We start from the raw sequence: 27431 nt of genomic DNA on the forward strand, positions 1-27431 counted from the left end.
CCCCGTTGTTGTTTGGCAGCATTCCACACGATCCAACTCCTCGGCCTCCTCTGTTGTTGTTTTGCAGCGTTCAGACACCATTTGCTATATAATATTCTCTAGCATATGCTATCTACTCATATAATTGCAGCACAGACACATTTGCAGCTCACTTTTTTTCTAAACAATTCCATGTGTAAGAACATTAGAGAGATTTAGAAAATTAAGAAAAATTCAAGGGATAACAGAGCAACAAGAAAATCATATGGCCTTCAGAATAGTAGGATATACTGCCCAACCAAGATGAATGGATATATGGTCATGTCTATGCACATACGCAGATAGATAATACAAAATAAAATGAGACATGAGCTATTTATTTAACAATTTTCGAACTGGAACAAAATTAAGACAGTAGGAAGAACTCAAGCACTAATATCTGTGATTACAAAGTAACGAGCAACACAATAATAAACTTTCACCAATCTGCATTTGCTCCACTATTGGCACAAAATAACTTCTACCTTCTATGCACCATTTCCAGCAAACCCTCTGCAAAGTAACACAAAGAAAGTTAACTTTAATTACAAAAGCACTAGTGAAGAACTAATGACACCTTCAAACCACCAATATGCATACCAATATTACTTCTCTAAACACAAAATCTAATGGTTATGTATTCAACTAATTAAAACGGCACCAAACATTAAAAGCATGAATCGCTGCTGCTATATCATTCATGCTAAACATGGAGACAAGAACCAATAGAAGCTGCTCTAAACTGCGACTGTATTGTTATCAAAAGAAGAATAAAAATGAGACTGAATTGAATATGTATAAAGAAGCTTTATCACTACAACCGAACTGAATGTGTATAAAGAACCTTTACCATGGAGATAAATGAACAAGTACATATAAATACTAACAGGCTCTAAGCTAGCTAGTAACAGATTTCATTTATCATACAACTACCATGGTTTTTACGGCGGTAAGGCGAGGCGAGGCGACTCATCCCCTTCCAGACGCCTAGGCTAGTATGGCGCGCGGCGAGGCGACGCCATACACATATCTTAACCTAGATGGAGTGATAGAAACATATACCTTGTTGCTGCAAGTTTTGGCTATAAAGAAAGCACAAAGCAGAACAGAGCAGTGCTATGGCTATATAGGAAGGAGAACAGAGCAGTGAAGGAAGAGCAAAGAAGGGGGCAGAACTGGACAAGACATACCTCCGAGGCTCTGAGCTGACGTGAAGGAAAGGAAGGGATGAGGGCACTCAGGCAAGGAGGCAGAGAAGAGGAAGCAAGCAAGCAGCTACGCAATCGATGGAGGGCAGGGTTTCATAGGTCAAAGGCGCCGATCTGCAGGTCTCCAATCGGCGGACGAGCAGAGCGCAAGCTCCAATTGGTGGACCGACAGACTCGAATCGGCAGACGGGCGGAGCGCAGGTGGAGGCCGTGGAGGCGTGGTCGCATGGAGCAGCAGTAGCAAACTCAAATCGGCTGGCCTGCAGCACGCCCTCTTCTCTTCCCCCTCCCCTCTCTTTCCTCTTGCGCGCTGCAGGCCTGCAGCGATGGGGCACGCCTGCGCGGGAGTATAGGTGTGATTTCCCGCGCGCGCAGCTCCCTTCTCCCGCGCCCTACCTCTCCCTTCCCGCGTGCGCAGATCCCTCACCCTTCCCGCGCGCAAGATGCCTGCTTTTTCCCCTGCGCGCGCTAAGGGGCCTGCTGCCCGCTTGCTTTTTTCCCCGCGCGGACCCGCCTTGGACTTGGGAGGTCGCCTTGGCGTCCACCCGACGCCTTGGCGATGCCTTTCCACGCAAGGCGACGCCATACGCAGGAACGGCGTGGCGGGCAGGACGCCTCCATTGGGAAGTCGCTTGGACGCCTTGGCGTCTCCTAGGCGACGCCGTGAAAACCATGACAATTACGCCAAGCACCCAATCACGGGATCAGAATCACACTCTAGATCATACCTTTCACGAAAGAAAAGGATCAGTGATCAATGGATCAAATAAAATAGATACCTAAAAATGACAGGTATTGATTGAACAGGCATGCAAATACCATGGTCACCCTTTTGATCTTGTCAACCAAATAAGGCAAAATTTGTTTGGCTTCTCAAATGATTATGATATGTCAATCATGAACAAGATTGGTCCAAATTGCTACACATGGATCACATCACATCCTACCGTGCATCAGAGCAATATGCACCAGCTCTGAAACTATTTTATTTCTAATCAATATCTATATAGACTAATATTTAATTAAAAGATTGCACTGTCTAGCTAACTATCACCAGTAGCAGTCCCTATTTTTTCGTGAAATGAGATGAAAAAAGAAGCAAGATTACGAAATGCAGCTTAAGCCAAACCACCACCGATTAGTAATTTAGTGCCTGATTCAATGGATTGAGACAATGCAAACAAACAAAGGTGAACAAGCACTAGCATACTACATGATATCGTCCTTGCATGTTCTACTCTGATGAACAAGCACCACCAGCAACATCGATCTTAACAAACAAACAAAGAGAATCATATGAGCAGAGCGCCCACCTTGCGGATCTTGACGACCCGCCGCTGAAGTAATAGAGCCGGATAAGATCCTTAATCAGAGAGCCCACCTGCGTCAGATCATCCTCCATCAGTGGCTGCAGCTCCTCTTTCCCATTATCTAAAAAAAGGTATAAGATGAGGAGGAGAAACCTTGTAGGTCAGGGAGATGCGGCGCAGATGTGGACTCACCTGATGCGGCACGCGGAAGTGGAGGACGAGGAGAGCACGACGGAGGTGACGTGTGAAGGCAACGGGCCACGGCGGCGGAGGAGGAGGAGAGCGCAGCGGAGGCGACATGCGGCGGCGGCGGAGGAGGAGGAGAGCGCAACGACAAGCAGGGGCGAGACGCAGGGGAGTCGTGTCGAGACGGGGAACACTGCCCGGTGTCTAGAGGTCGGGCTTGTTTCCGCGTGGAAAATCGATGAAACCGGGCCGGAGGTCCTCGCCTAGATGGCGTCCGTGGAGTGGCCCGTGGAAATTTTACGCGTGGCCTGCCTCCACGGGGAAAAGGCCGGGAACCCGACGGCGAAATGAGTTTCCAAACGAGCCCTATCATCAGTACATCAAACACTCGGAAGTCGGAACATCCATCAGGAAATCCTGACGGCGTGAACACACCCGGTCGCTAAGTCAACCCACGGTCTGCCTGCCGCCGGCTCCACCGTCCGGTGCGACGCCGTGTGCCCTGCCCTCGCGCCGCCGCACGCCCATCTCCCGCTCGATGGCCTCCACGGCGCGCGCGAACGCGGCGGCGTCGCAGGGTAGCTCGAGCGGGCCGTCCGCCGCGTAGCAGTAGGGCCCGCGCGCCTCCTCGGCCTCCTCCAGCAGCGCCCGGAACAGGCGGTGGTTGACGCACTCGGCCCGGACCACGAACCGCTCTCTCGCCGCGCCCACGTACACTGCCAGGCAGCCCTCCGGCGGCGGCTCCCGGCCCCGGCTGGCCTTCTTGGACGACAGGCACCGGTCCAGCAGCGCCCTCATGGCTCTGATCTCTTTCATCCACACCACACGCGCACACAAGAAGCTTGAGCTGGGGTAGGAAAGGAACACACAGCACACAGCAGAGTGCAAGAGTGAGCAACAAGACGGCTGATCTAGTGGAGGTTGCCAACGTGTAGCGAGAAATGTTCAGGTTCAGACTCCATGCATCAGATCAAGGCCTTGATATCATCCATTTTATGTCATTCTGAAGGTGTTGTTTCGTGCTGATTTGCTTGTTGGCGACATCAAGAGAGTACTAATGTACTGAGAGGGTTTGTGCTAAATTAAAGTTTGGTGTTGGATAGGGGAGAGGGCCTGAAGGTTGCTGCACCGCACCATGTTTATATAGCTGCGCTGGCTACGTCGAGTAGGTCTTGACTCTAACTGTGTGATGACACATTTAACATTTAGGAGCAGGTGATGAGATGTTTTGGTCTTCTTGCTCCAGCATTAAAAAGAATGAGAGGATTGAGTTCTTTTAATCCGGACCTCGCGTCCTTGCACTGCCTTCATATTGCAGGACCTACACTTGCGTATCGTCCTTGATGTCCTCTGGTTGCAATATGGCTGAAACGAGGTGCATACACAATTGGAAGAAGAAAATTCTTGGCTACTGCACAAAACCAGAGGTCTACTGACTGGGGCAGAGGACCAGCAGGAGTCCACCATCGCCCACTGTCTACTCAGGCTCACAGTGGTTTCATGCCAATAATGCAGTTGATCTACACACTCGATTATGGGTTGCAAGTTGACTTAGTGCAGATAGTGTCTCGGTGTGTGGACAGCAGGTTACTTTTTAAGACATTAGCTTCGAGACCAGGATCTTCTTTATTTGCAGGCCTGTCAGCTTGCGCCTAGATTTGCCTGCAAAGATTACGAGGCTCTGCACAATCGACATCCATTGCCCGAGGGTTTAACACCTGGATGATGTGTGATTTGGTTGCAATTGTTCTTTGACATTCTGGCAGGGTCGAAACTTTACCGCTAGGGATGCAAGTTAAATAATTTTTGAGTCATTGAATCGACCCAAAAAATTAATAAAATGAACTATAATGACATTATGTGTAAATAATTTGAGAGGGAAAATAAAATAGAGTGATATGCTATTGTAATTAATTAGCTGACTATTGGGTATCTACTCGCATCCTTATTTACCGTGGCAAACGAGGGATTTTGAGAGGCCATTCGTTTACCTCTTGACTTTGTGGACCATTAATTGTGGTTCGATGGTCGAGTTGCTGGCTATATATGACTATATCCGAGACTCCTCCAGTGCGTGCTAAAGAAAATATAAATATTAGGAATTCTTCCGAAATACTTCAATATAGGACCATAATTTTATTAGGATCCAATCATCACAACAATATAGCTATCCTGTTTTCCTACAAAAAAATATCCCTTCCTGTCATATTAAAATAGTCTTAACCCCTAACACATATCTAAACACACACACCCACCATTATGAAAATAGTATAAAATAACTCACTGTCATTAAATTACCCGTCAATGCTATTGTAAAAGTAATTTTAAGTACTTCGCGTTTTGATTAGAGCATCTCCAACAGTTTCTCAATCCCCAATCCAATTACCATATTAGGAGAGTAGATAAAAAATAGTGCTCCAACAGTTTTCCAAAATCTTTTCTTTTTCCCAATAATTATTAGGACAACCCAATAAGAGCAACTCCAGCAGGGCCCCTATTTGGGTGACTAAACCCACATTTTAGTCATTTTGCTCAAATTTCCATATCCAGCAGAGCCCCTTCTTGGGTGACTAAAATGAGGGGGTAACTAAATTTCCTCTCCCACCGCCTTAATTTAGTCACCCTCTACTTAGGCTACCAAAAGTAGGGCCCATCATTTTTTTCCTTTTAGTCTATTTAGAAGTCTATTTAGTCGGTGCTGCTGGAGTAGAGACTACATTTTAGATGACTAACCTTGAAAAGTGGGTGACTAAAATGAGTTTTAGTCACTCAAATTTAGTCACTCCACTGGAGTTGCTCTAATTCACCCCAACTCTCCCCAAAAAAGGAGAAGTTGTAACTCTTCCAATAAAATAGTTCTATTGAGAGAAAGTTATTGAGAGACTACAAAAGTAATTTCCCTCGATAATCCTAAAACTGGAATGCGGATAAGACAATCGGGCATACGGCTCTTTCCATTGTGGGTCAGTTTATTTTTATTTTTATGAAATATACAATGAGGCGCTCAATTATAAAAAGACATTCATGTTATCATGTGGATTTATAGGAGTTTTTTTTGGGCCTGAGCACGTTTCCATTAAGAGAAGAGAATTCATAGGAGATGCATGTCTGTTCTGCGTCGGAATCTCTGAGAAACGTTTTTTTTTTTTTGCTGGGATGAGAAACGCATATATTATCATGATTATTCCTGAACCAGTGATATGGGCTTCGGCAGCTGAAGGCCCAAGCTGGGTTTGCCGCCCACAGCCCATCTTTCTGTTGGCTGCACGTTTGCTGCTCCGATCGCCAGCGCCGTTGACTAATTTCTGCCTCCAGTCCAAGCGCTCCCGCGCTGCACCCAGCGAGCCGGCTGACAGGGGGGGGGGGGGGGGGGGGGGGGGGGGCGTGGAGCTCGACCACCCACGGTCGAGATGGCTGCTGCCGCTTCGACCCCGGAGCCGTCCTCCGGATGGGACTTCAAATGGTGAGTGACTCCTCTTTGCTCCTCCCTATCTTGCCGATGAGTGGCGGCGGTAAATCGCTGTAGCAAGACAGCACTACTACCTATCATGGTAGCTTATTATTGGTATGTTCGTGTGCTTCTTTTGAACTCTCCTCCAGCAATCAGCGACAGCGCTCTCTGCTAGCTGATGGCCTCTGTGCTACAGTGCTCACGGCGCATCGTGCCACCTGTTGCTACCTCCACTCTCCAAATGCATGCTATGTGTTCGATTGATTGCCTTAAAGAAGCAAGCATTGTTTTTAGGCATAATGTTTCTGTCTAAACCATATCTGCTTCTAAGTGTAAAAAAAAGCTTGTTGTTCGTGTATTACATCAAATTCTTTTTTTACGTAAAAAACTTGAAGCCTAGTAGCAGAGGCATCCGAATCTGATGCGGTATATATTGGGTTTCTATGATAAAGCAATATGTGTATTGAATCTGTTAGATATCTAGGCAATTTTCGGTATATTTTAATTCCAAAATTAAATGTATAAACTAACAATATTTCTATGACTTTAAGGAGTAAAATAATACATGTGAACATGTTTATACTTATCACACATATAAGCATAAACAATATAAATAACCAAAGTTTCAGGGAGTACCCTGAAGCGGGACCGTTGCCGGAGGCATTGGCTGCGCTGTTACCAACTGGAGTAGACATCTACTCGGTTGGCCTCAGTCGAAGTAGTCGAACTAAATCGGTGCAGGAAGAAGTTCGCAGTGCAGTCCCGCGAACGGTCACCAAGATGTGTTCGCAGTGCAGTCTCGCGAACGGTCACCAAGATGTAGTCGACGTAGTCGTTCGGCCACCAGAATGTAGTCGACGTAGTCGTTCGGCTCGTCCACCAGGAAGTAGTCGTACAATCGGGCAAAGCCTTAGTATTTTTGAGCAGACACGCTAAAGCATTACCCAAAAACCTGATTGCCCGCCTATCCCGTGCAGGATCTCAAGGCGAGCAAGGTTTCGAAGGCCTGCTCACGCTAATTCTGTGCGCGCAGAAATTAGCGTTGGGGAACTCAGTTGTTGCAACTGGAGAGGGAGAAGAGAGGAGCCGAGTTGCCTCAGTGCTCTGGTGCAGAATGGATGAGGGGAATGGCACTCCTTATATAGTGACTCAGGTGCTCAGGATCGTTGAACCTGGACACCATCAGAGTCATTTAGGTGATGCGGTTATGGCCATTAATTACAGATTTAATTGCACGTTTAATCGCACGATTAATTGCTGTCAACGTCAAAATAGCCATCACATCGCACCGCGCCACGCCGCACCGCACCGCACTGCACCTGCACGTCACGTCCGGCCGCGCACGCGCACGCGCACGCGCACGCGCACCGCACCGCCCGGCCGGCCGGCCGGCCGCGCCTCGTCTCGGCCTCGGCCCGGCCCGGCCCGGCCCGGCTCGGCGAGGCGAGCGAGCGCGCGCGCGCGTGTGGTTCACCGTCCTCCTCTTACCGGCTTCACAAGTGGTGTACATGAAGTCCACCTTTTAAGTCGGTTGATATCCTCCTCAATTCCCGGTACGGAATTAAGCATTGATTCCCTAGCATTAATAGTGGGCTTTAAATTCTTTTAATGTTTTAGAATGAATGGGCCATGCCCATTACTCCAACAATCCCCACCAAGAAATTCAAGCCACACTAGAAATACCCTCATTCCCTCATTGATATACCAGTATTCGACAGAGACTGTTAAGTTGAACTTCCATCTAGGACAAAGGCTACACTTATTCACAACTGTGCAATGGACTATACCTTGAATTGCCAGTTTTGTGCAAACAAGTTTGACCAGAGCCCTACACTGGTACTAGGCTGCATAAGCATCCCCGCGGTTTGGAGCTTATAAATCATACTTCAGGCCCTTCATGAGTTTCTAGAGAATACCCAATTCTCATAGACCATGACCAGTGGTCAAACTCATATAGGTGTGTTCCTTTCAGATGTTCTGTAGGACAATATCTTTGTTTCAAGAAAACAACTCATTTGTTTAAAAGAAACCACCTGGCACACATTAAGGTATAGACCAACCTGCCATACAGATTAGAAGAGAAATGCACCTTATACACGGAATGAGCCCTTTTCACAAAGGTTCTCTTCTCACAGTCAGACTTTAGTTTGTTTCACCATCCTAATTCACGGGATCTCCGATCACATAGGACAGGTTTCCACTATAGAATGACTCACGTGGGTCTCAAGCCCAATCCCATAGATGCATTGTCTATCACATTTCGTGAAAGACCCTTTGTAAACTGATCTGCCAGATTTTTAGCCGTCTGAACATAGTCCAGGGCTATAACTCCGGAGTTTCTCAATTTTCTGACAGATTTCAACCGCCTTTTCACATGTCTAGATGACTTCATGTTATCCTTAGAACTATTCACCTTGACAATTACCGTTTGATTGTCACAGTTCATTAGGACTGCCGGTAACGGTTTTTCAACTATCGGCAAGTCCATAAGGAGCTCACGAAGCCACTCAGCCTCAACAGTGGCGGTATCTAATGCTGTGAGTTCCGCTTCCATAGTTGACCTCGTTAAGATGGTCTGCTTGCAAGACTTCCAGGAAACAGCTCCACCACCAAGTGTAAACACATATCCACTTGTGGCCTTTATCTCATCAGCATCAGAAATCCAATTTGAATCACTATACCCTTCTAGTACCCTTGGGTACCCGGTGTAGTGAATTCCATAGTTCATTGTCCCCTTCAGATAGCGCATTACTCTTTCAAGAGCCTTCCAATGATCATCTCCCGGGTTTGAAACAAGCCGGCTCAGTTTGCTTACAGCAAACGAGATGTCAGGTCTTGTAGCGCTCGCTAAATACATTAATGAACCAATGATCTGAGAATATCTCAGCTGATCTCGCATTATCCTTTTGTTCTTTCTAAGAATTAAACTGACATCATATGGTGTTGAGACAGGTTTATAGTCGCTATAACCAAAGCGACTTAACACCTTCTCCACATTGTGAGACTGTGTAAGAATCACCCCACCATTGATCTCTTTTACCAGTTTTATATTAAGGATAACATCAGCTTCTCTCAGATCCTTCATCTCAAAATTTTGAGATAAAAACTCTTTGACTTCCTTAATCACATTAAGGCTAGTGCCAAAGATTAGTATGTCATCCACATACAAGCACAAAATCACTCCTTCAGCCCCACCATAGCGATAGTACACACATCTGTCAGCTTCGTTCACAACAAAGCCGGCAGAGGTCAAAGTTCTATCAAACTTTTCATGCCACTGCTTAGGCGCTTGCTTGAGACCATATAAAGATTTTAACAACTTACAAACCATTCCTTCTTGACCCTTTGATACAAACCCATCCGGCTGATCCATATAGATCTCCTCTTCTAACTCTCCATTGAGGAAAGCCGTCTTAACGTCCATCTGATGAACGAGAAGACCATAAGAGGCTGCCAGGGAAAGTAACACCCGAATTGTGGTCAATCGGGCAACTGGTGAATAAGTGTCAAAGAAATCTTCTCCTTCTTTTTGGGTATAACCCTTGGCCACAAGCCTAGCCTTGTACTTTTCAATAGTACCATCTGGCCTAAGCTTTTTCTTGAACACCCACTTGCATCCAACCGGTTTACATCCATAAGGACGTTCAACGACCTCCCAGGTTCCATTAGACATAATAGAATCCATCTCACTCCTTACTGCTTCCTTCCAATAGTCAGCATCAGGAGATGAATATGCCTCTTCAATGGTTCTGGGTATATCATCTATGAGGTATACAATGAAATCATCACCAAAAGACTTTACAGTCCTTTGTCTCTTGCTCTTTCTCGGAGCATCATTGTTATTCTCCTCAGGATTTTCTACAAGTGTATGTTCATTGTGTTCTATCGGCTCAGCAGAGCCATCATCCTCGATGAACTCTTGTCTAGATGAACTTGTTTCATCTCTCATGGGAAAAATGTTTTCAAAAAATGTAGTATCTCTGGACTCCATTATAGTACCAACATGCATGTCAGTTACTCCAGATTTCACTATTAAAAATCTATATCCAACGCTGTGAATAGCATAACCTAGAAAGATACAATCCACAGTTTTAGGTCCAAGCTTACGTTTCTTGGTTATTGGCACACTCACTTTTGCCAAACAACCCCATGTACGTAAGTATGACAGTGTTGGCCTTTTCTTCTCCCATTCCTCGAATGGAGTTATCTCTTTATTCTTTGTAGGAACACGATTTAGGACATGACATGCAGTCAATATAGCCTCACCCCACCATTCCTTGGAAAGCCCCGCTGTATCTAACATGGCGTTAACCAAATCCGTTAGAGTGCGGTTCTTTCTTTCGGCAACCCCATTTGACTGAGGTGAATAGGGAGGCGTCCTCTCCTGAATAATACCATGTTCCTCGCAGAATAAAGTAAATAAATTTGAGAAATACTCGCCACAACGATCTGACCTAACTCTTTTGATCTTTCTCTCAAGTTGGTTTTCTATTTCAGCTTTATAGATTTTAAAATAGTATAAAGCTTCATCTTTTGACTTCAACAAATAGATGTAACAAAATCTAGTACTATCACCAATCAAAGTCATGAAATATTTTTTACCACCTTTTGTCAACACTCCATTCATTTCGCACAAATCGGAATGAATTAGTTCTAAGGGTGCCAAGCTCCTTGCCTCCGCGGTCTTATGAGGCTTACGAGTTTGTTTTGATTCAACACATACATGACACTTAGAATTTTTGACAAAAGTGAACTTTGGAATTAAGCTCAAATTAGCTAAGCGCATCATACAACCAAAATTAACGTGACAAAGCCTCGAATGCCAAACATTTGTTTCATCAACGTTAATAACATTGTATGCAATTTTATTACAAACATCTGACAAAGAAAGACGGAACAAGCCTCCGCTTTCATAACCTTTTCCAACAAAAGTACCAAACTTAGACAAGATACATTTATTGGACTCAGAGACTAATTTGAAACCATCTCTACACAGTAGAGAGCCGCTGACTAAATTCTTCTTGATGGTGGGGACATGCTGTACGTTCTTCAGCTGCACGGTCTTCCCCGAAGTAAACTTTAGATTTACCGTACCAACACCAAGAACACGCGCATGTGATCCGTTCCCCATCAGCAAGGAGGAAGTCCCGCCGGTCTGGTAAGAAGAGAACAAAGAAGCATCAGCACAAACATGAATATTAGCACCAGTGTCAACCCACCACTCGGGTGAACCAAAGACTGAAAGAACAGTAGGTAATAAATTACCGTACCCCGATGTTCCTCCAGGCTCGCTAATAACCATGTTGGCGGAGTCGTTGCCTTTGCGGTTCGGACACTTTGCAGCAAAGTAATCCGTATTAGCGCACACATAGCAAGCTCCCGTCTTCTTCTTCTTCTTAAAAGTGGTTGTCTTCTTAGTCTTTGGTTGGTTCTGCGGTGGCTTTTTCTTGTTCTTGTGGGAGTTGTTCTTCTGAACAAGATTGGCACTTGAAGCACCAACAACTCCTTTCCCACGTATGTCCTTTGCTCTCGCCTTCTCCTCAACATCAAGAGTCCTTATGAGTCCATCTATTGTGAACTCCTGTCTCTTGTGTTTTAGAGAAGTAGCAAAGTCCCTCTAAGAAGGTGGCAGCTTAGAGATTATACCTCCAGCCACAAACTTATTGGGTAACACACATGGGGACTCTTTGCTGCAATTTTTGAGATCTTTTGCCAGAGTATGTATTTCATGAGCCTGTTCCACTATAGAACGGTCTTCGACCATCCTGTACTCAAGGAACTGCTCCATGATATACAACTCACTCCCGGCATCAGATACTCCATATTGAGCCTCAAAAGCATCCCACAATGCTTTGCCAGTTAGCAGCCGGATATAAGAATCCACCAGGTTATCACTGAGAACACTAATGATCAAGCCTCGAAAGAGGATATCAGCCTCATCGAACGCACTCCCTTCCTCTGGAGAGAATTGTTCAGGCTTACCCTCTTTCACATGGATCACTCTCGATAGTGTTAACCACAGTATAAGCCGCTCTTGCTAACGTTTGTAATTTGAACCATCAAAAGGTGATGGTTTGATTGATGCAGCAAAGCTAGATACCGAAAGCCTATTAACAAAATCAGGTTTTTGGATTGTTAGATATCTAGGCAATTTTCGGTATATTTTAATTCCAAAATTAAATGTATAAACTAACAATATTTCTATGACTTTAATGAGTAAAATAAAACATGTGAACATGTTTATACTTATCAAACATATAAGCATAAACAATATAAATAACCAAAGTTTCAGGGAGTACCCTGAAGCGGGGCCGTTGCCGGAGGCATTGGCTGCGCTGTTACCAACTGGAGTAGACATCTACTCGGTTGGCCTCAGTCGAAGTAGTCGAACTAAATCGGTGCAGGAAGAAGTTCGCAGTGCAGTCCCGCGAACGGTCACCAAGATGTGTTCGCAGTGCAGTCCCGCGAATGGTCACCAAGATGTAGTCGACGTAGTCGTTCGGCCACCAGAATGTAGTCGACGTAGTCGTTCGGCTCGTCCACCAGGAAGTAGTCGTACAATCGGGCAAAGCCTTAGTATTTTTGAGCAGTCACGCTAAAGCGTTACCCAAAAACCTGATTGCCCGCCTATCCCGTGCAGGATCTCAAGGCGAGCAAGGTTTCGGAGGCCTGCTCACGCTAATTCTGTGCGCGCAGAAATTAGCGTTGGGGAACTCAGTTTTGCAACTGGAGAGGGAGAAGAGAGGAGCCGAGTTGCCTCAGTGCTCTGGTGCAGAATGGATGAGGGGAATGGCACTCCTTATATAGTGACTCAGGTGCTCAGGATCGTTGAACCTGGACACCATCAGAGTCATTTAGGTGATGCGGTTATGGCCATTAATTACAGATTTAATTGCATGTTTAATCGCACGATTAATTGCTGTCAACGTCAAAATAGCCATCACATCGCACCGCGCCACGCCGCGCCGCACCTGCACGTCACGTCCGGCAGTTGTTGCAACTGGAGAGGGAGAAGAGAGGAGCCGAGTTGCCTCAGTGCTCTGGTGCAGAATGGATGAGGGGAATGACACTCCTTATATAGTGACTCAGGTGCTCAGGATCGTTGAACCTGGACACCATCAGAGTCATTTAGGTGATGCGGTTATGGCCATTAATTATAGATTTAATTGCACGATTAATTGCTGTCAACGTCAAAATAGCCATCACACCGCACCGCGCCGCACGTCACGTCCGGCCGCGCACGCGCACCGCCCGGCCGGCCGGCCGGCCGCGCCGCGCCTCGGCCTCGGCCTCGGCCTCGGCCACGGCCCGGCCCGGCGAGGCGAGCGAGCGCGCGCGCGCGTGTGGTTCACCGTCCTCCTTTTACCGGCTTCACAAGTGGTGTACACGAAGTCCACCTTTTAAGTCGGTTGAGATCCTCCTCAATTCCCGGTACGGAATTAAGCATTGATTCCCTAGCATTAATAGTGGGCTTTAAATTCTTTTAATGTTTTAGAATGAATGGGCCAAGCCCATTACTCCAACAGAATCACTTGAGGTCAACCAGTGATAATTTGGATTCGTGATATTTAATCTTCAGCAATCAATCACGGTGCTAATGAAAAAGAACATAAACTAATGTATGCAACATTTGTTCGGGACCTAATGATGGTGCATTTGGCTTTTCGCTGATTCCCGGTCAAGCTGGGATGCATAATTTTGTGACAATAAAAACTGCCAAAGATTGCATATTCTTTTTCGAAGATCTGGTGGAAAATTGATTTAGTTGTTATACTTTATGGTTTGAAGCCATGTGTTTCTGTGAATAGCGCTGCTAAAACTATTGAAATCCTGTGCCAGTTGGTTGTCATTCACTCTAGTTTGGCAAGCTCAGCCTACCAACAAATCTGTTGCTTTCATGCCTTCAGTACTTTTGCTCGTAAAATTGCAATGATTTGATGTAAATGCTATCCTTCCAGCTTTGTTGGTAGGCTGGATAGGTGCCCCCTTGAAGTTTTATTTTCGCTGTTAAGTGTTAACAATTCCTGGGTAGAGTGCAGACGTGACCTTTCGTTTTTGCAGTAACTTTGAAGTTGATTATGGGTCTGAGGAACAGGCATCCATTGTCTACAAAACATTAGCCATTGACAAGGAGGTGAAGAAGCTCCACAACTTGTTGACAGAAATTCATCTATCTGCCTTCATGAACTCATCGAGTTCTTTTCTATTTGTCACAACTTAGTTTTCTGTTTTGCCTACAACCTTTAGCTTTGTATCGCAGTTGCAACCTGACAAGGTCAAGAGGGAGATGACTGTTTCTGGTGGCAAGCTTTTCGTGTTAGTATTTTCGTTCTGACATTTGTAACAGCTATCTGTGCATGGCTGTGCGATGTTTTAATACTGAACTCTGACTGATTTAGGCACTTTGAAGCGGTAGAGGCCCGGTTTCTGCGAGCATCGTTCAGCGCATTTGTAGATCTTATGGTGCTGGTGACCAAGCTCGTTGAAGAATATGGTGTGGCCGACTCTTGACGAACGACCATGTGATGCAGAACTTGCCAACATTCAGATTCTAGGTTTATACCGACTGACTCTCCGTCGGTATGATGTGTTACGCCTACAGTCTGTCCATCGCCGTTTTGGGGCTGTGGTGTGGTGTCTGTTTCTGTGATTTGCTCTGTAATTGTCAAGGCATAACCTACGAATGCTGATAGCAAAAGCCTATGACGCTGAAGCCCTACTTGTAGTGCCAAATATCGCTGCATACTGATATGAAAATCCAACATTACCGTCAAAAGCATATGCAACACCTGAAATCCATGTTGCATAATGCAAAACCTGACAACTATGCACTTACAGAGACTCGTGCAAATATGTGCTGTGAAATTTATGCAGGGCTCGTTTGGAAACTCATTTCCCCGTCGGGTTCCCGGCCTTTTCCCCGTGGAGGCAGGCCACGCGTAAAATTTCCACGGGCCACTCCACGGACGCCTTTGGAAGCCATCTTGGTGAGGACCTCCGGCCCGGTTTCATCGATTTTCCACGCGGAAACAAGCCCGACGTCTAGACACCGGGCAGTGTTCCCCGTCTCGACACGACTCCCCCTGCGTCTCGCCTCTGCTTGTCGTTGCGCTCTCCTCCTCCTCCGCCGCCGCCGCCGCATGTCGCCTCCGCTGCGCTCTCCTCCTCCGCCGCCGTGGCGCGTTGCCTTCGCACGTCACCTCCGTCGTACTCTCCACGTCCTCCACTTCCGCGTGCCGCATCAGGTGAGTCCACATCTGCGCCGCATCTCCCTGACCTACAAGGTTTCTCCTCCTCATCTTATACCTTTTTTTAGATAATGGGAAAGAGGAGCTGCAGCCACTGATGGAGGATGATCTGACGCAGGTGGGCTCTCTGATTAAGGATCTTATCCGGCTCTATTACTTCAGCGGCGGGTCGTCAAGATCCGCAAGGTGGGCTCTCTGCTCATATGATTCTCTTTTGTTTGTTAAGATCGATGTTGCTGGTGGTGCTTGTTCATCAGAGTAGAACATGCAAGGATGATATCATGTAGTATGCTAGTGCTTGTTCACCTTTGTTTGTTTGCATTGTCTCAATCCATTGAATCAGGCACTAAATTACTAATCGGTGGTGGTTTGGCTTAAGCTGCATTTCGTAATCTTGCTTCTTTTTTCATCTCATTTCACGAAAAAATAGGGACTGCTACTGGTGATAGTTAGCTAGCCAGTGCAATCTTTTAATTAAATATTAGTCTATATAGATACTGATTAGAAATAAAATAGTTTCAGAGCTGGTGCATATTGCTCTGATGCACGGTAGGATGTGATGTGATCCATGTGTAGCAATTTGGACCAATCTTGTTCATGATTGACATATCATAATCATTTGAGAAGCCAAACAAATTTTGCCTTATTTGGTTGACAAGATCAAAAGGGTGACCATGGTATTTGCATGCCTGTTCAATCAATACCTGTCATTTTTAGGTATCTATTTTATTTGATCCATTGATCACTGATCCTTTTCTTTCGTGAAAGGTATGATCTAGAGTGTGATTCTGATCCCGTGATTGGGTGCTTGGCGTAATTGTCATGGTTTTCACGGCGTCGCCTAGGAGACGGCAAGGCGTCCAGGCGACTTCCCAATGGAGGCGTCCAGGCGACTTCCCAATGGAGGCGTCCTGCCCGCCACGCCGTTCCTGCGTATGGCGTCGCCTTGCGCGGAAAGGCGTCGCCAAGGCGTCGGGTGGACGCCAAGGCGACCTCCCAAGTCCAAGGCGGGTCCGCGCGGGGAAAAAAGCAAGCGCGCAGCAGGCCCCTTAGCGCGCGCAGGGGAAAAAGCAGGCATCTTGCGCGCGGGAAGGGTGAGGGATCTGTGCGCGCGGGAAGGGAGAGGTAGGGCGCGGGAGAAGGGAGCTGCGCGCACGGGAAATCACGCCTATACTCCCGCGCAGGCGTGCCCCATCGCTGCAGGCCTGCAGCGCGCAAGAGGAAAGAGAGGGGAGGGGGAAGAGAAGAGGGCGTGCTGCAGGCCAGCCGATTTGAGTTTGCTGCTGCTACTCCATGCGACCACGCCTCCATGGCCTCCACCTGCGCTCCGCCCGTCCGCCGATTCGAGTTTGTCGGTCCACCAATTGGAGCTTGCGCTTTGCTCGTCCGCCGATTGGAGACCTGCAGATCGGCGCCTCTGACCTATGAAGCCCTGCCCTCCATCGATTTCGTGGCTGCTTGCTTGCTTCCTCTTCTCCGCCTCCTTGCCTAAGTGCCCTCATCCCTTCCTTTCCTTCACGTCAGCTCAGAGCCTCGGAGGTATGTCTTGTCTAGTTCTGCCCCCTTCTTTGCTCTTCCTTCACTGCTCTGTTCTCCTTCCTATATAGCCATAGCACTGCTCTGTTCTGCTTTGTGCTTTCTTTATAGCCAAAACTTGCAGCAACAAGGTATATGTTTCTATCACTCCATCTAGGTTAAGGTATGTGTATGGCGTCGCCTCGCCGCGCGCCATACTCGCCTAGACGTCTGGAAGGGGATGAGTCGCCTCGCCTCGCCTTACCGCCGTAAAAACCATGGTAGTTGTATGATAAATGAAATCTGTTACTAGCTAGCTTAGAGCCTGTTAGTATTTATATGTACTTGTTCATTTATCTCCATGGTAAAGGTTCTTTATACACATTCAGTTCGGTTGTAGTGATAAAGTTTCTTTATACATATTCAATTCAGTCTCATTTTTATTCTTCTTTTGATAACAATACAGTCGCAGTTTAGAGCAGCTTCTATTGGTTCTTGTCTCCATGTTTAGCTTGAATGATATAGCAGCAGCGGTTCATGCTTTTAATGTTTGGTGCCGTTTTAATTAGTTGAATACATAACCATTAGATTTTGTGTTTAGAGAAGTAATATTGGTATGCATATTGGTGGTTTGAAGGTGTCATTAGTTCTTCACCAGTGCTTTTGTAATTAAAGTTAACTTTCTTTGTGTTACTTTGCAGACGGTTTGCTGGAAATGGTGCATAGAAGGTAGAAGTTATTTTGTGCCAATAGTGGAGCAAATGCAGATTGGTGAAAGTTTATTATTGTGTTGCTCGTTACTTTGTAATCACAGATATTAGTGCTTGAGTTCTTCCTACTGTATTAATTTTGTTCCAGTTCGAAAATTGTTAAATAAATAGCTCGTGTCTCATTTTATTTTGTATTATCTATCTGCGTATGTGCATAGACATGACCATATATCCATTCATCTTGGTTGGGCAGTATATCCTACTATTCTGAAGGCCATATGATTTTCTTGTTGCTCTGTTATCCCTTGAATTTTTCTTAATTTTCTAAATCTCTCTAATGTTCTTACACATGGAATTGTTTAGAAAAAAGTGAGCTGCAAATGTGTCTGTGCTGCAATTATATGAGTAGATAGCATATGCTAGAGAATATTATATAGCAAATGGTGTCTGAACCTGCCAAACAGGAGGCCGAGGAGTTGGATCGTGTGGAATGCTGCCAAACAACAACGGGGGAGGTGGGGTGCGGCACCCAGGGAAGCAACTAACCACAATAATCCCCCTGACGGGTTACGTTCCCTGGGATATTAGCCATTTACTTCCAAACTAAGCCGCAAAGTTCACACGGAATCAGTGTGCTCCTCGGCTCCTCGCCGTGCCACCCCCACGGGCGAACTCCGGCCAGGTAGCCCATCACTCCATCAGGCAGGTCAGTGAGGTCATGAGCACGTACGGCTACTTCATCCCGGTTGAGCCGCAGGATGCTCACAGAGAGATGGAAGAAGACAGCGCCGTGGATTTGGGAGGACCGGAGGACGAGGCTCCCAGGCAATTCTGCTATTTGAGCATCCACTTAACGCTACCTGTGTTCCCACGGGTAAACCAGTTTGTCACTGTACACGCATTTATATCGGTTCCACCTATATCGGGGGCCGGTAAAAAAAATATTGTACTATCTTCTTCCCAAAGAGTGTTCCCCCCTTCTTAATTCCATCCATGGCAAATCGCTGCTGAGGCAACGCTCGGGCATAGAGATTCCTGCTTACGGCGAACATATTGGAAAAATCCGCCGCGCGTATTGATGTTGCTCTGTTCTCCGTATCGGTATGCAGCAGGCCTCATCCAGCAACGGGGGATCTGGTGCTGGAACAACAACCAGAGCAGGACGGCAGCGATGTGCGGCACTAGAGGTACCAATTTTTCCACTACATGTTATGTTATTGCGGTATTAGAGTTACAACATCTACTATTGGGGAACGAGCTGTGCGGCTAGTAACAGACCGGTCATTTCTCGTTGCTACGCGGTGCATTTGATGACAAGAAAAAGGAATTGGTTACAGCGATAGGTTTTGGTGGCCTCCTTTTCTTCCCCCCCTCTGCGGCAAATCAATCGGAGGTTTGCTGTGTGGTTGATGAGTCGGGGTTGATCCACTCTCACAAATGCTTGTGATTGATTCAGCCAAGCGAATCAAATTTAATAAAGTTGACATTGAGCATGTATTTGGTATACCCTGCCGTGGAAGTAGCATATCTGATTCAGGCATGCCACGCAAAGAAATTATTGGCAAGGTCATGGGACTATACCTTGGAGATGGTGCTAAAGAAAATCGTAGTATAAAAGCTGTTCAAGAGGTACTTGAGAGGAATTATCGCGGTGAAATGTCAGAGAATGAACAAAACGCATTTAAGGTGGCATTTGTCATATTTGTTATGTCCACCGTCCTATCACCTGGATCAAAGTATGATTATGTGTCGGTTGACTATTGGAATGCTCTTGTAGACACTTGTTGCATTAAGGACTTTGACTGGTCTGAATACGTTCTCCACAAGCTATTCCAAGCTGTTGCTAAACTTAAAACTGAGCTCAAATCCAGTAACAAGGTTACAAATATCACGGGTTGCTACATTTTCCTGCAGGTTGGCAATGCATAAGTTGTACCTTTATTAATTTTCAAACTCTAATGTTTGGAGTACTGAATTAACATCTGGTCTCCTTAGGTACTGTATCTGGACAGTTTGGACTTGGGCGTACTAAATATGCCTCACTCAACATTTCCTCGAATCAGGCATTTCTCATCCGAAAAAATGAAGTCTATGGTTCTAGCTGATAGCTTGGGCCGACCTGATGATACCAATGATTCTGAATTTGGAAAAACACAGGTTAGCTATGATGTGCTTGTAACTGAGGTGCAGTTCATTGTGTGATTGGTATAGTCTATTATAACCGTGTCTTGCAAACTCTAAACTTATCTTCATATTACCAGTTTCGTGATGGCTATGCCTTGTGCTACTCATGGGCATGTGATTCATTCAGTGCTGATCTTGGTAGGTTGGGCACAACCTTATATGGTCTATGGGAGGTTGCCTGCTCCTTTTCACGTGCTATTGGTGTCCATACCAAGGTGATTGGGCTCCCCATTCAGTGAGACATTTCCTATCTAAGCGGTACATTGTACATTACCTGATAATATCCCTTTATAAATTTCAGGCTGCTGGACCTTTGTTCTTTGCTGTTGCTGAGTTTCAGAGTTTGGGCAACTGGGAACAGTTTAATCAAGCATTAACTATTGCAGCTGTTCTAACATCCATATTTGAGCCATACACAAAAGGTTATTTCTACAATGCTGGGCGCAGTCTTGAACTCTCATGGCTAGGTACTTAAAATTGCTAAATCTGCATTACAGCTACCTGGCTTTCACCTCACATTTTTAGTTTTCAAATTTTATTGGCAATGATATTTTTGGTTCACAAAATCTTTGAACAGGGTCTGATGTTGATCGTATGCTGAAGGAGTCAATACTATTTGTATGCTCAAATTGGCAGAACACTTGCAATTCGGATGTCATTGAAACATCCAGTAATAATGAAGCTGATTATATAGTCGAAACTGGCACTTGCAGATGTCATAAACGATCTAGGCCTGCAACATTCCACAGCAATATTCTCATGGCAAGCAATGACAGTGAAAAAAGTCAACATTTGTCAACTTTGTTCGATATACAACATTTCAGTACTTCCAGCTCAGCTTGTGATCCCAGGACAGGGTATGACACATTCAAACGTTCGATGATTGTCCGTATAATGTCACGATTCTACATATCACTAAGCTGTCTGGATAGGCGTGCCTGCTTGCGCACTCGCCACACTATGAACCATCTTGACAGTACTAATAATTCAGGCATTGGTCATAACTGGTATGTATAATGCATTTTTTCATTCCTACATCACTTCAATCCGTAGTTTCATCTGCTGTATACTATGCGATTTTTGAGTTGAGAAATTATTTATGCTAAGTGCTAACATTCTTATTTTACTCCACCCGACAGGCCTGTCATATATCACTGTATCCCAAAGCATATTGAGGTCACAATTGGGACTTTCAAATCTCAGCTAGATGGAAGTCCAGAAATTGTTATGGACATGTTTGATGCAATTATTAGTCGGTACAACGAATTGTGCGACTCTCAACATAAAGTCGGTTCATCTGCACGAACGCGCCATTTGTTTGAATCCAGTTTTCTTGTACGTGTTATCATTCAGTTATATCTGTTCTGCCCTTTATGTCAGAATACATGTTATTATTTGGGCCCTGTTTAGATCACAACCCGTAAACTATGTAAACGCAAAAAAAACGTTACATCGAATGTTTCGACACATGCATGGAGTACTAAATGAAGTCTATTTACAAAACTTTTTGCATGGATGGCTGTAAATCGCGAGACGAATCTAATGAGCCTATTTAATTCATGATTTGCAACAGTGATGTTACAGTAACCATCCGCTAATTATGGATTAATTAGCATCATTAGATTCGTCTCGCAATTTACAACCCATCTGTGCAAAAAGTTTTGTAAATAGACTTCATTTAGTACTTCAAATTAGCAAGATTCCATCGCAAATTTTTTTTGCAAAACATCTAAACACAGCCTTGATCTGTACTAAAGTTCCAACTCTGCAATTTTTGGTAGGGGTCGATTCTGGCTGGGATGTTCGATGTCACTAGTCCATTGATTCGTGACCAGATAGTTGGCACCCACATAACATACAAGATTTCGTCATGCAGCATGGTACATTGACAACACTTATCTTCATTTATTTGATTTGTATCACTGCGTATACGTCAACAACGATTCCCCCTTACTATTTCATTTCAATTCTAACTTCGCACAACACATGTTAAATGTGTTAATCATTTCATGCAGATGCTTTTCCCATGTATCATTGGCCATCGCTGGGTTTCATATGCATGGTGCCTTCAAACAAATACAATATTTATATTTGATCCAATCTGCAATGAAACTACTGTTGCTGATATGATGCCCGAACATATGTATGTTACTGGAGAGCTAAAGAAGGCTATCAAAATTGTCATGAAGGAATTGGTAACTGAATGGAATTATGAGTGGGATTCTGTTGCTATCGATATTATCTATTACAATATATCAAGAATTAGTTGGTACATTTAATCATAACCTCAAATCTACGTTATCATTAAAGCTGACATTTCAGACTACAGTCTGATAAATATTTGCTTCCTTGAAAACACAGGACTAACAAGACTGGACATATCGTGGCTCAATTTTGCTTGAAGTTTGATGGTTCAGTTGCATCGCTGTCAAGCATTACTGTAAGTGCTGACATACATTGTCTAGTGCATCAAAACATCAAACTGATATCGTGCTGGTCCACCCCCCCCCCCCCCCCCCCCCCCCCAACCCACACACACACACCACCAATTACCCATCATTTTATTTTTTGATTTCAACTGTGCAGGACTTATCCTCTGCAAAATACAGACTTGCTAACTGATGCACTCAATTTGAATGGAAACCAAGGGATAATTCCAGAAGGTTTATGGTAAAAAAAATGTTAGCTTCATCAAATCTTGTACATGTTAGTTAGTTTAGTTGTTTTCTGTTGGATAGAGTCCATGCGCACGAGGACACGTTCGGTTGTGTGATCCCGTACGCGTAGGCGGGCGTGGTGAGGGTAGCTCGCGACGTCCGAGTCTTGGGCCATCGTGTGCTCACCCGTCGCGCGTCGTGGGAATGGACGCGGCATATGCGCGGCGAGAGAAGCCCTCATGTGCTCGTTGTAATCGTCCAATAAAAGGAGGAAGAAAACCATAAAAAGCTACAGCTTTGTCGCAGCACCAAACTACCTGTGTCCACTTCGCGTGTGTTCTGTGAGTTCGTGGTCCAGCTTGTCGCCGGCCATTGCCGCCGCCGCTGTGACTGACAAGTGGCATCAGAGCCAGTAACTGACATGGCCTCGTTGCGCACTCCGTCCGGCCCAAGTCCCCGTTGCCCTCGTGGTCCCCACCAAGGGATCGCCATTTGCGGGAGCGTCGACGCCGCCCGTCTCCCTCGCTGCCTCCGAGACGTCCTCGGTACCGCACCAACGGCGGCGAGCGCATCATCAAGTGCGTCGAGCGGGTCGTCAGGGACGACGGCGGGACATGGCCTCGACTCACCAAGACGAACTACTCCGAATGGTCGCAGCCGATGAAGATCGAGCTGCTGGCTCGCCGGCTCTGGGAAGCCATCGAGCCAGGCAACGTCGAGCCCCACGATGACTGCATGGCGCTGGACGCGCTCACGAACGCTGTGCCGGCTGAAATGGTGTCCTCCATCCTGGGCAAGGCGTCTGCTCGTGATGCCTGGGACAGCATCAAGACGGCGTGGATCAGCGACGAGCGCATCCGCATGACTGCCGCCCAGAAGGCACGCCGCAAGTACGAGCTACTCGAGTTCCGGGCGGGCGAGTCCGCGGAAGACTCTGCCATGCGCCTGACGGGCCTGGTGAGTCGCCTCGTCACCCTTGGTGATCCAGAGCCGCCGCAAAAGGTCGCCACCCTGATAACCATGCACTTAAACAGACTCATGCAAATGTATGTGCTGTGAAATTTACGCAAAGTTCACACGGAATCAGTTGCTCCTCGGCTCGCTCCTCGCCCTGCCAAGCAGGCGCCGCCGCCGGCCACCTTCGCGGGTGAACTCCAGCCATGTAGCCCATCAGGCATGTCACGGACACGTACGGGCGTACACGGCTAGCTCATCCTGGTTGAGCCGCAGGATGTTCACATGGAGGGAGAGATGGAAGACGACAGCGCCACGGATTTGCTGCAGCCATGGAGGGAGAGATGTTCATCCTGGTTTAGGGGGTGTTTGTATTCGCTTATAATCAGATTGTGGATGTAAATAATCCACAATCCCACCCAAACGGTCTGCTTATTTTTTGCTTATGTGTGTCGCCGCTTCTCTTGGAATCGTAGATACAACACCAGCGCTCCTCCCCGAGCACTCGCCACCCCGGCCAGCGCTCCTCCCCGAGCCCCCGGCCCCCGTCCAGTGCTCCTCCCCGAGATCCGCCGCCGCCAACCCAAGCCCCTTCTGCGCCGCCCGCCAGACCGTCGGGGAGACATGAACCCTCGCGCGCGTGGCCCGGAGCGAGCTCGGAGCGCCGCGAGACCCCGCACGCCTCGCACCACTGCGAGTCGGACTCGCCCTGGAATCGCTCTGCCGCCGCCCGTACGCTAGGTACACACGCCGCCCTTTTTTTTCTTTTCTCCGAAGCAACGCCGCCGCCACCTGATTCGTGCCCTCTCCTCGCCAAGACCAAGCAGCGCTGGCCCTTCCGTCCCTCGAGAGCAAGCAGCGCCGATGCCCCTGCCTTCTCCCCCAACAGGAGCAACGCCGCGGCCCTGTCCTCCTGCCGACCGTAGCTGCAGCGGTGCAATGAGCTATGGTTTTGTGATTTAGTTTAGAAATTAGTTGTATCCATCATTTATGTACTCAATGTTTAGAAATTAGTGCTGGTACATCTCTTGTTATATTTGTGATATTAATCTATTTGATCAAATAGTAATATAATTATGTAGTCAAGATTGTCAAAAAAATATAGGAATTATTGAATTTTGCTCGTATTCAGCATAAAATGAGATATCATCCGCCTCAAGGGTATTTCAGACATTTTACCACTCAGCTCAGAGAATGGACTCAAAATAATCAGGATTGCCAAATACCCAGCTTATTCAGACAGCCGATTCTCCAGACAGCTGACTTATCTCAAAATCCTGATTCTCAGAAAAGCGAGGTCCAAAAAAACGGAAACAAACAGAGCCTAAAGGAAGCGCCGGAGCCGATGTCAAGCTTTATCTTGTCACACATCGGAGCCGTTGAACTGCGCCAACGTCCACGCCGCGGCCGCGGCCGCCACTCGCCGGCATAGGGTATACAACGCTTCCTGTCCCTGCCATACATGGGCGGCGATTCTTGCCGGCGCCGCTGCCGCCGCGCACGGTGCACGAGAGCGCAGCCAGTCGTGGAGGGGAACCGCAGGAGAAGCATCGATCTCAGCCGTAGAAGTCCAATCCAACGTCTGATATATGCCCAAGGGGTGGACGGTATTTCATCTACCGTCCACCCCCAGGACGTTAAATCGAACACCGTCCGCCGTTGGCTCAGGCCGGCCAGCGCCATCAACGGCTGCCCCGCCATCTTGACCTCCACCACCATCTCTCCTGTGCTCCAAACGGTGCCAGGACGTGTTCCGAAGCGCCAGGGAGGAGGCGGCGCCATCGGTCTGCTTCGTCGTGGGCAGGAGGACGCCATGGCGGTACCGCGGTTCGGTGCGCCACGCCGCCGGCACCGACAAGCGGGTCGTGTTGCAGGAGTGTGCCGCGGCGATGAGCCTGGACTTGTGGCACAAGAGCGTCTAAGGCCAGGCCGACGGGCGTCCGATCCACTCAACTTCATCGGCGAGCCACAGTCTCTGCTGATCGACGGCCGAGGAATGTTCAACTGCTCCTCGCTTGCTTCGCGCTGTTCACTGATGGAATCACCAAATATAATTGCTGAACCATCCCACAGTCAGTTTGTCCAATGGAAACATGAGGTCGTGCTAGGGATCAGTAGCAAGCTCAGTATTCTGTAGAAGCAAGGATCAGTATGATGTTGTGCCAGTGGTGTCCTCACCTAAAGGTTCAGAAAATGGACACTGAAATTACGCTCTTGCTACAAGAAGCAGATCAAGTTGGTGAATGTGCAAGCTTAAGGGAATGGCGCGACGCGACGATCTTTAGCTCATAGTATCCCTCTGATCAAATGCAGATTTGGAATTTTGTGCTAGAAGTGTTCTTTTTTCTAGTGTCAATGTGCACTGTATTGATATTCAGGCAACCACCAATGTACCAGAGCAGGACACCGTCACGGCAGCGCGGTTCGGGGCGCGCCACGTTGGCCAGCGCCGCTAGCACGGGCACCGACGTGTTCTGGTGGAGCTACTCGCCCAGATGGATGCCGCTGCTGCTGCCGTAGACGCGCCTGGCCGGCCGGTGCTGCGGCACCAACCGGGGGCACGGCGTACTCCTGCGATGCTCTCCCAGGACAAGCACGACGATGCTCGCCGAGGACGTCGCGGTTCGACGAGGTGCCGCCTGCTGGCCCAGATGTACGTGCGAGGCACTTCTTTCTGGCTGGCAGCTTCCGGACGGGCTCCGCCTTCGCCGGCGATCCTTGGGGCAGCTGCCTTTCTGAGCGGCGCTGCGAGGAACGCTGCAACAGCGTGTCGTCGCGAGGGGCAGCAGAACGCGGGCGGCCTGTCGCGAGAGGGAGGTGGTGGTAAAGGGTTTTGAACTAGAAAATCTAAAGGCCGCACTCTAATTTTATATAATTTTAAACTAAAAAATTTAAAAGTCTTGTTGGGCTGTGAAGAAATCACTAGGACCATGGCCCATTACCACCTGTGGAGGAGGACGAAGAGGCCGCTCGCTGGCTACAGTTATCTGCTTCGATCTCGGCCACACAACTGCGATTGGACGGTTACTAGAGGCATAGGGGTGACGGTAAATGAAATACCGTCCGCCCCTGGCTGAGGCCGCCGGCGCAATCGACGGCAGCCCCACCGTCCTGACCTCCACCACCATCTCTCCTGCGCTCCAAACGCTGCGAGGACGTGTTCCGGGGCGCCAGGGAGGAGGAGGCGCCATCGGTCTGCTTCTTCGCGGACAGGACGGCGCCGTCGCGGCACCGCGGTTCGGCGCGCCACGCGCCGCCGGCACGGGCACCGACCGCGAGGCGCGAGCTGCGGAGCTAATCGCTCAGATGGATGCGTTCAGCGGTGGGGCGGCGGAACACGTGATCGCGAGTCGTCGTAGAGACGAACTTCCTCGACTCGTTGCTGGGTTTGGGCGGCTGCTGACCGGCGCTGGACCGGAGCCTGCGGAGTGGTCTCGCTGCCTGCCCAACTGGCGGGCACAAGCGGGTTGTGTTGCCGGCGTGCGCGGAGGCAATGAGCCTGGAGGACCTGGAGACGCCGGCGGTGCCTTACCGCGGTGCGTGCTCCGATCCGAGGCCGGCACGCGAGCAAAGCGCGGCAACAGGTGCGCGAGAACTGGAGATCGCCGTGGATATTTGGACCGGACACCGGGAAGCAGCGTCACACCGTGAAGATGCAGCTGACTGGAGGTCATCGGTGGGGGTGGTGGCGCCGGAGGCCGCGTCGGTGTTGGGCTCTGGCCACGCAGTAATCACTGGGTTGCACGGGGCGGCATCATCCTCTGTTCGAGTTCTTCGAAAAAAAATTCATGCAATGTGCACTTGAAAAGGCTGAAATAAATTCGTCCCAAAAATGAAAGAGTTTCATTGTAACTTGAATATAATTTCTTCTAAATATGCTTAGACTTTGAAACCCTTGATCAATTACAAAAATATAAATAGACAAAGGGAAGTACAAAGCTAGTATGTGTAAACTGAAAACCCACACAACCTCAACATGAAGCCTGATCG

General features: G+C 47.5%; 3 protein-coding genes and 1 long non-coding RNA gene across 7 annotated transcripts; 2 read left to right on the top strand and 2 right to left on the bottom strand.

The window, feature by feature from the left end:
* Positions 1 to 243: 243 nt before the first annotated feature.
* LOC120679800 lies at positions 244 to 2774 on the bottom strand. The gene is made up of 3 exons (XR_005677329.1): positions 2729 to 2774; positions 2540 to 2657; positions 244 to 531 (listed from the first exon to the last, which is right to left on the bottom strand). It is a non-coding gene; the product is annotated as an uncharacterized LOC120679800 (long non-coding RNA).
* Positions 2775 to 3094: 320 nt separating this feature from the next.
* LOC120679798 (auxin-responsive protein SAUR71-like) lies at positions 3095 to 3822 on the bottom strand. The gene has a single exon (XM_039961453.1). It carries the CDS (start codon positions 3536 to 3538, stop codon positions 3170 to 3172), a length of 369 nt encoding a protein of 122 aa, XP_039817387.1. The 5' UTR covers positions 3539 to 3822; the 3' UTR covers positions 3095 to 3169.
* A 2278-nt stretch (positions 3823 to 6100) lies between these two features.
* On the top strand, positions 6101 to 15008 carry LOC120679799. Its single transcript, XM_039961454.1, has 4 exons — positions 6101 to 6185; positions 14235 to 14307; positions 14434 to 14489; positions 14573 to 15008. The coding sequence occupies exons 1-4, from the start codon at positions 6133 to 6135 to the stop codon at positions 14682 to 14684; spliced, it is 294 nt and encodes a 97-aa protein (XP_039817388.1). The 5' UTR covers positions 6101 to 6132; the 3' UTR covers positions 14685 to 15008.
* Positions 15009 to 18493: 3485 nt separating this feature from the next.
* On the top strand, positions 18494 to 22800 carry LOC120680001. 4 transcript variants are annotated; one of them, XM_039961650.1, is made up of 11 exons: positions 18503 to 18833; positions 19424 to 19560; positions 19642 to 19803; positions 19908 to 20045; positions 20132 to 20297; positions 20408 to 20837; positions 20970 to 21165; positions 21612 to 21710; positions 21846 to 22099; positions 22192 to 22270; positions 22417 to 22800. In XM_039961650.1, the coding sequence occupies exons 1-11, from the start codon at positions 18725 to 18727 to the stop codon at positions 22450 to 22452; spliced, it is 1806 nt and encodes a 601-aa protein (XP_039817584.1). In that variant the 5' UTR covers positions 18503 to 18724; the 3' UTR covers positions 22453 to 22800. The 4 variants fall into 4 exon arrangements, with proteins under 4 accessions (XP_039817583.1, XP_039817585.1, XP_039817584.1 ...); XM_039961652.1 differs by lacking the exon at positions 18503 to 18833 and adding an exon at positions 19194 to 19332; XM_039961649.1 differs by having other exon boundaries at positions 18494 to 19560.
* Positions 22801 to 27431: the final 4631 nt, after the last annotated feature.

Source organism: Panicum virgatum, chromosome 6N (assembly GCF_016808335.1).
Source record: "Panicum virgatum strain AP13 chromosome 6N, P.virgatum_v5, whole genome shotgun sequence".
Classification (NCBI taxonomy): domain Eukaryota; kingdom Viridiplantae; phylum Streptophyta; class Magnoliopsida; order Poales; family Poaceae; genus Panicum; species Panicum virgatum.

Coding starts and splice junctions, on each gene's coding strand:
- LOC120679798 (XM_039961453.1), bottom strand. CDS start 3,538: ATGAAAGAGATCAGAGCCATGAGGGCGCTGCTGGACCGGTGCCTGTCG.
- LOC120679799 (XM_039961454.1), top strand. CDS start 6,133: ATGGCTGCTGCCGCTTCGACCCCGGAGCCGTCCTCCGGATGGGACTTC. Junction 6,186..14,234: donor TCCGGATGGGACTTCAAATG/GTGAGTGACTCC, acceptor TCGTTTTTGCAG/TAACTTTGAAGTTGATTATG. Junction 14,490..14,572: donor TCTGGTGGCAAGCTTTTCGT/GTTAGTATTTTC, acceptor TGACTGATTTAG/GCACTTTGAAGCGGTAGAGG.
- LOC120680001 (XM_039961649.1), top strand. CDS start 19,084: ATGCTTGTGATTGATTCAGCCAAGCGAATCAAATTTAATAAAGTTGAC. Junction 20,298..20,407: donor TCTTGAACTCTCATGGCTAG/GTACTTAAAATT, acceptor ATCTTTGAACAG/GGTCTGATGTTGATCGTATG. Junction 20,838..20,969: donor TCAGGCATTGGTCATAACTG/GTATGTATAATG, acceptor TCCACCCGACAG/GCCTGTCATATATCACTGTA.